A 7,412-nucleotide genomic window follows, 5' to 3' on the forward strand; every position below is an offset into this window, starting at 1 on the left:
GCAGCTCTGCTCCCTCCCACTTATCCAACAGCTCCTTCTCCAGGCTGCTGCAAGCACCATCCCCACCTCCAGGCCGGATATTACCATTTCAGTCAGCCTGAGGCAGCTACCCTATTGAAATGGGCATTAAAATCTGCCAGAGAAAGTTCTCATCTAGGAACTGGACTTCCAAATCCATTAAATGCATCTGCAAACCTTAGACACAAACAGGAGCACAGTTTGAAATGCCCAGTGTATCTCACCTGCCCCATGTGGTGCTTGATCATAAACAATTAGTAAAACTTGGAGAAGTTTAAGAAAAATCCATCTACAAGGAATCCCCAAACTAAAATGGTCTCAACACAGAATTCTCCCGCTCCAAACCTGCAGGAATGAGGAAGAAAGAATGATTTAACAACTCAGTATTCCAATCAGCTGGGTTTTGCTTTATTAATCCCTCATCTTTTCAAGCAAGCAGAGCTGGTGCTGTCTCCTCTTGGAGACGTGAGCTTGGAGCTAATGGCAATGGATGCTTTGCCAGAGGCAATGGATAGGGCAAAGTTTGGGATTGATTGGAATCATCTTGTGCAGGAGCTTGTTTCACCCCAAGGAAGCAAAGTGGGAAGCCCAGCTGCACCCAGTGGGGATAGAACCAGCCTGGAATGCCTCCTCTAGGGGTGGATCATGGGAATCATCCAGGGGCTGTGGCCCTGCCTGTGCTGTGGCATTGCTGGCACAGTCCATGTGCTCCTCGGGGCAGGTCAGGCACATCCTTCAGGCTGGGTTCCAAGTTGCTCATTGCCTTTTTAAAGCAGAAACTGGGGCCAAAGGCAGCAGCGGGCTCAGAAATGCTCTTCTGTGGCCAGCCTGGCCCTAAAGGGAATAAAACCACGTTGGTCAGTCTGACAGACACCTCTGGCAGTTCCTGTGGGACAAAGTGCCTGGTCAGAGCCGCTTCCCTTCCTCCCGATGTGTAAAGGGCAGCCGGTTTTGGTATCCTCAAAATATTACCCTTGTACTCCTGTCCTGTTGCTTGTCTCCTTCTGCTTCAAACTCAGCAGGAATGTGAAGCCTGAGGTGGATGGGATGAGAGTCTGGAGACAAGCCAAGACAGCAGAGCTCCCTCTGGAGCTGGACCCCACTGCAGGTCTAGAGGGAAGAGTCCTTGAGTCTGATCCATGAAACTGAGCCCAACAAAGCCAAGCATGTGCCCAGTCCTGCCCGTGGCTCTGGCTGTTGGCTGCAGGTGCTTTATGCCAGACTCTGTTTCCAGTCTGGGCACCAAGGAGGGTGCAATTCCTTGTGCAGTTGTCCTGCTGGGCACACAGATAAGTGGCTTGTGGATAACCTGCTAGTGCAGCCCGAGCCTCGTGGGATTGCAGGCTGCAGACTCTTGTCCAAGAAATCAAGTACAACTTGTTCACAAGTTTATCCCCCTGCTGCTTTGGTAGCATCACTGATGTTCTGGCATTGCACAGAGAAACAGTGAAAGAGCCTTTTCCTGGCCTTGATCAGTGGGGCTTTTCCTTCCCAGAACTGGAAGATGTGATGTGCTTCTGCTCTGGAGATGGGGAGCCTGGACTCACCCCTTGGCTGCTCTCTGGCCTAACAAATGAGTCTTGATTCCTCCCACAGGAGGAATTTTTCACCTCAGGCTGGTTAAAAACCTTGCAGCCCAGCTGCAAAGCAGAGGCAGAGATTCCTGATAGCCCAGAGCTGCCCAACTTCCAAAGAATCCTCATTCCCACCGTGTTGCTTCCAAAAGCTCCACATCGGTCAGACTGATGGAGCCTTTAAAAAAGCAACCAGGGAAGCAACTTCTACAGCCTAACACTGTGTCCTGCATTTCTTAGTGGATCGAGAGTTGGCTTGTTTTCAAAGGAAATTTCCTTCTTGCTTCCATTTTATGTTTTCCAACCTTCTCTTTTTAGATCTGGAATGGTAACGGTCCTATTCTTTCCCCTTTATATTCCTCATTTCTTCTAGACCTTCTAGCTATACCTCATTGTATCTTTTATCAGTTCTCATTTAATTTATGTGGCTCCATTTTAAATAATCCTCATGTTGAAAAAGCTGAGTAATTTTTCTTAATCTGATAAATTCTGAAACGTTGAAAGGCTCGGAAAGAAAGAGAAAATAAAGCGTAAATTGGAAATAAATATTGAATTTCATGCGATGATTTTTGTATTTTTTACTTACAACAAGCTGGAAACTGAAATGCTGTGGATTGACTGGTTTTCCATGCAAAACTAAAATGGGAGCAGGCATTATTTTGCATGGGATTGCAGAAAACAATAAGTTTTGGATTTAAACCTGCCTTGTGTTGCTTGAAAATGATACAGCAAGAAGTTTACCTGCAGCTCTAACATGCTTTCCTTGCACATTGTATATCTGTGGCTGCAGCCAGAGTTCCTAAAGAGAAGTTTGGATTTGGCTGGCACAGCGAAGGCAGCATGAACCCTTGCGACACCCCTAAAGAAGGGGTGTGTGGGCAGAACCTGTTCTTACCTCCCTGGGTGAGTGAATACATGGTCTTCTCCATGGAAGGAGCTCCTTCTCCATGGAGCCCTTCTGAGCCAGCCACCAATGAAGTCCTCAATGCTCACCCAAATCCGGGGTGAGGGCTCAGTGGGAGGCCTCACTCCTAAGCCCTGATGTGAGAGGGAACTTTCTCTCCTTCCTGATGTTCTCACCTGCCCCAGAGCCTCTTTGGGCACTGACAGCCCTGGGCAAGTGTCACTTGAAAATCAATGGGGTAAAGGAAGAGCTGGTTCTTTACCTTCCTGGGGGTGGAGAAGGCGGCGTGGGGCTTCCTATTCTTCCTCATCTGCTGCCTGGCCGATCCCTGGATTCTCTTTGGTGTCATCCTCATGATCTGTGACTCTGGAGTGAAGAACCCTCAGTTGTGGCTTCAGGTGCAGGGTCTCGTCACCATTCTGATTTGATTCATTGGCCAAGGAAAGTGTGAAGCCCTCGAAGTAATTCACCTGGAAATCCCCTGGTGGGAAGAGATTCCAGCTCTCACTGCTTGTTGCTCAGCTGCCAGGTCTGCAGCAGTGTGAGGCATGACCTGGGCTGAGTGGAAATCAGGAATACTGATAACCCCGGGGCTCAGGAATCACCAAACATTGCTGCTTTGTGCCTCAGGGCCTCATCAAACACCACACAGGGCACGTGAGCCTGCGCTTGTGTCTAGAGGTCCTGGGACCTGTGTTCCCTGGAAAAAAGGTCTGTCATGTCCAGTGTGGCAGAGAAAAGGGGAGTGTGGCTCCAGAAGCAGCTTCAGGAGAGGCCAGGACTCAAGGAATCCTGGCAGTGCCAGGAACACCGGCATTACTCTGCCCCAGTCACTCTGGGGCAGCATCTCTTACCTTGTGTCAGCAAACCAAGGATGTAGGGAAAGCACCCAACCTACCTGTCCACACTTCCAGCCACTTACTCAGTCTTTTTAGGAAGGAGACCATGTCCTGGTAGCCCTGGATAGAAAAGCGGTCCATGACCTGTGAGGGAGGTGGCAGTCAGTGCAGCTGGGCTGCTGCAGGGGGCTCATGGCTCTGGCTACCTGGAGGAGCTGCTCACCTGACGTGTGGGAACCTGAAAAATGTGCTGTAAGCGGCAGATGTTCATTTTTGAGATCTGTAAGATACAGTCAGAGAGCTGGAAGGTCAAGAAGGCAGCGGGGCCATCCTTGGGGCAGATGTCGTATTCGCCGGCGAAGCCAGAGATGGTGATGGTGGTGCGGGACACGAAGTCGGCTTTCCACATGGCCAGCTCCCCGTCCAGGTAGCGCTGGGAGACAGAACAGGGAGCCCTGAGCCTTCCCCTCGCAGGGAGAGCAGTGCTGTTCACACGGGGAAACGTGGGCATTGTTCCCCAGCCAGGCCCACACCAGACCGAGGTTCTGGGGCTCCACAGATCCCCTTGCAGGGAACTGCCCCACTTGCTGCTCCCGTGCTCCAGGTCCACACCTGCCCTACTCCCTTCCCCCCAAAAAACTGCTGCAATCAAACTGGGAGGACAGTGCAGCAGAAGAGAGCTGAGGCACCCCCAGGGACAGGAGAAGATGGAGAATTCTGTGAGAAGCTCAGTCCTGTCTGCAGTGAGGGCAGATTGTGGGGCCCTGTTCTTCCCTCTGCAGACACTGGGGGAAGCCAGCCTCGAGCTACGTTGGTGGTAGAACACAGCTAGAAAGATCCTTACTGCCACTACTGGAGAAAGGACAGAGGCTGGAGGGGCCCTGGGCCTGAGCTGGGACAGGGTCTCCAGACCACAAAGCTACTCACCACCCCACGGAACGTTGGAGGGAAAATCCCAAAATACGGTAGGAGGAAGCAACTGCACATCACAGCCTGTGGGCGAGATGGGAAGGACAGAGGTGAGTGAAGAGCCACAGAAACTGTTACCTTTGGGAGGGGTGGCTCATCTGTGAGTGCCAAAACAGGGCCCTCCAGCTGGGTTATTGTCACCACAGACTAATGGGCACCAGACCATGTCTGATACCCACAGCCAGGGCAGAGAAATAGGAAGGGAACCTGTGAAATGCCTCAAATTGCTCTCTTCATGTTCAGGATAAGTCAGACAGTAATCAAAAGGGGTGATTTTTGAAACTTATTTCAGCTTGTCTGGATTCAGAGGGTGGCAAGGACAGAAATCATGGCATGCACTAGAATGGACCAGGGCCTGTTAGGATAAGACAAGGGGTGATGGTTTGTAACTACAAGGGGGGAGATTTAGATATAGGGAAGATATTTTTTACCAGGAGGGTGTTGAGGCCCTGCACAGGTTGCCCAGAGAAGCTGGCCATCCTGGAACCATCCAAGGCCAGCTTGGATGGGGCTGGAGACCAACCTGGGACAGTGGAAGGTGTCCCTGCCCATGGCAGGGTGGATCTTGATGAGCTTTAAGGTCCCGTCCAACCCTAACCGGTCTGTGATTCTGTGCTGTGGGACATGGCCAGGCAGCAAATGTCTCCCAGCTCCTCCCTCACGGGTGGCTGTGGCTGCTCCCACCTGAATCAGCTCCTCCTTCGAGGCAAACTCGGACACTGTCACGCATCTCCAGTCGTGCAGGCGGGTGAGGATAATGTGCAGCTTTCCAGACACCAGCTCGTGGGCATTTGGAGGCAGGAATTTGTTTAAGGTCTCCCTTAAGACTCGGTGTGCCCTTCCTCCAGGGACCAGCCCCCAGAGAGAGATTTTCAACCGACTGAAGAAGTACTGAAGTACCTCATCTGAAGCAAAGCAAAGCAAAGCAATCATTCTACATCCCTTATATTGTTATTTATGTGCATTCTGAGCTGCACTTCCACCTGGGAAAGGGGTATTTTATCCAGCTGCTAAATGCTCATTTAGAGACCTTGTGTTTCATTAGGGCTGAAGCTCCCATGAGTGGACACAACTTTTCCAAGGACTTTCAATACTGAAGGAGGCAGAAATATTTTGTTTTCTTTTCCCATTTCTCCCCATTTTCTGCACAAGGCATCTTAAAAGTTTTTGGAGATATGGGAGACAATGGACAGGAAGCCTTTGTATAACATTTCCTCCTGTTAGCTCTGCATCTGTGGCCCTGCTAATGTGATTTGTTTCTCCTTGGTGCTTTGGGAATCTACCAACAACCCCCAATGCCTTATCAGGGACAGCATCTCTGTTTCTTTTACTAGATATTCCTGCCATGTATTTCAGTTTATAAGATGCAATGACTATATCTACGCTGTTTTATCTGTGCCGCTTAGTTCACCCATGTTTTTCAGTATTCTAGAAGCCAATAAAGTTTAAAAATCTGAGGACTTAACCACTAATAATGCAAACAAAAATATTTGGAACTCCAAAATTCACAGGTATTCCATCTCTTTTGACACAAAATAAACAGAAATCTGTAGCCCTTACCCATATCACATCCACACAATCCGAATGTAGCTATAATGGATCCTGAAGATCCTCCATAGATCCTGTGTGCATATTTCATTATGTCCGGAGACAAGTCCTGCAAAGCAGATAACACTCCAGCTTGGTATACAATCATGAAACTACATCCTCTAAACAGGATAGAGTAAGGTCTTCCCTCTTTTCCACTTATTTTCAGCATCTCTGCTAACTCCAAGCACCCCAACAGCAAGAAAACAGCTGCCCAACAGCTTCAATGGGTTGTCCAGAGCCAGCCAGTGCTCAGCTGTGGTTCTCTTTCCAACCACACTCTCACTGCCTTATATGCCTCTGGCCAAAGGTCCAGTGAAACAGCAGCAGTGGGCAGAAGTGGATGATGTGGTGTCCTAATGCTCATTAAAATAAGATTACTGCAATGCAAGGTGCCTGAGGTGAGCACTGGCAGCCCCAGGCGATGGGGACAGCCACATGTCACACTGATGTGTTGGGGAGCAGCCCAGGGGTCTGGTGTGCCCCAGGACTGAGTCTTCGGGAAGGAAAAGCTGCTTCTCAAAGTGGTGGACTGCTTCAGTAATACCCTGGAGTTCCAGCACAAAATTCCAGCCTCTTGGGCAGTAGGAATCCGCAAATATTCCCTGGCACAAAAGAGTCTTGCAAGCTGCTGCTCAAAACTCTCTTGCCCCATTTGCAACAGGTTGCCAAACCCCATCACAGGGAGTGCAGAAGGTGGCTGGATTACTAAAGAAATCACAACAGAATTTGGAGCAGGTGATTGGGATACTAAAAAATTACAACCCAAGTTGTTATCCTTGTTTCACAATTTCAGGGCTTGAGTTAGCTTACAAAAGGGTAAAAATACAGAGTCCAGGTGACAACTCATTATTTCACCTGCCTCCTATATGGCTGAAATTTCAGTAGAGAAAGAGGTTGATAAAGAAGGAAAGAAGGAGGAAAAAAGTCCGACCAATGCAGGGATTTATTGGTTATCCATGGAGAAATGCAAAGCCTTCTTAGCTTTGCTGCTGGCTGAGACGCTGGGAAGCTGCTGGTGGGAAAAGCAGCGCTGAGAGCTGGGCCAGACAGAGGCAAAGTGGCCAGCACAGACAATAACAACTTGGACACGCCTCTCCTGATATACACAGAAATCTCAGCAACATCTTCAGGCAAAATGCTTCCAAAGCCACCAGGAGATGCTTCTCTCCCTCTTGCTGTGTGCCAGGGCAGTGCTGGAGCGATGTGGATGCAGCCATGATCTCTGTGAGGGGGCTGCAAAACAGCCCTGAGGATGACAGAGCAGCTGTGCTGGACCTGCTGGGGCTGGCAAGGCTGTGGGCTCCACTAACCCCAAAGCATCAGCGCAAGGTTAATCCAGCCCCAATTCCACATGGGAGCAGTGTCTGCCACCACCCGGGAGCCAAGGCCCTGAGCTCCTTGCACACACCTTGCAGGTCCTGCTGCTGTGCAGCAAAAGAATACTGAAGACTCAAGACAAGAGGCATAAATATATTCCGTGCCTAATCAGGAGGACAAATGCACTGGAAATCATTTTCC

The 7,412-nt window shown here is 49.8% G+C and overlaps 1 protein-coding gene across 1 annotated transcript; it reads right to left on the bottom strand.

Moving 5' to 3' along the window:
- Positions 1-402: 402 nt before the first annotated feature.
- LOC137462861 (omega-hydroxyceramide transacylase-like) lies at positions 403-5,237 on the bottom strand. The gene is made up of 6 exons (XM_068173664.1): positions 4,989-5,237; positions 4,263-4,328; positions 3,559-3,768; positions 3,395-3,479; positions 2,759-2,977; positions 403-904 (listed from the first exon to the last, which is right to left on the bottom strand). Exons 1-5 carry the CDS (start codon positions 5,235-5,237, stop codon positions 2,793-2,795), a joined length of 795 nt encoding a protein of 264 aa, XP_068029765.1. The 3' UTR covers positions 403-904; positions 2,759-2,792.
- Between the last annotated feature and the right edge of the window lie 2,175 nt (positions 5,238-7,412).

Source organism: Anomalospiza imberbis, chromosome 26, assembly GCF_031753505.1.
Source record: "Anomalospiza imberbis isolate Cuckoo-Finch-1a 21T00152 chromosome 26, ASM3175350v1, whole genome shotgun sequence".
Lineage (NCBI taxonomy): Eukaryota > Metazoa > Chordata > Aves > Passeriformes > Viduidae > Anomalospiza > Anomalospiza imberbis.

Coding starts and splice junctions, on each gene's coding strand:
- LOC137462861 (XM_068173664.1), bottom strand. CDS start 5,237: ATGATTGCTTTGCTTTGCTTTGCTTCAGATGAGGTACTTCAGTACTTC. Junction 3,769..4,262: donor CTCCAACGTTCCGTGGGGTG/GTGAGTAGCTTT, acceptor TCTGTCTCCCAG/CGCTACCTGGACGGGGAGCT. Junction 3,480..3,558: donor TTCAGGTTCCCACACGTCAG/GTGAGCAGCTCC, acceptor CCTCCCTCACAG/GTCATGGACCGCTTTTCTAT.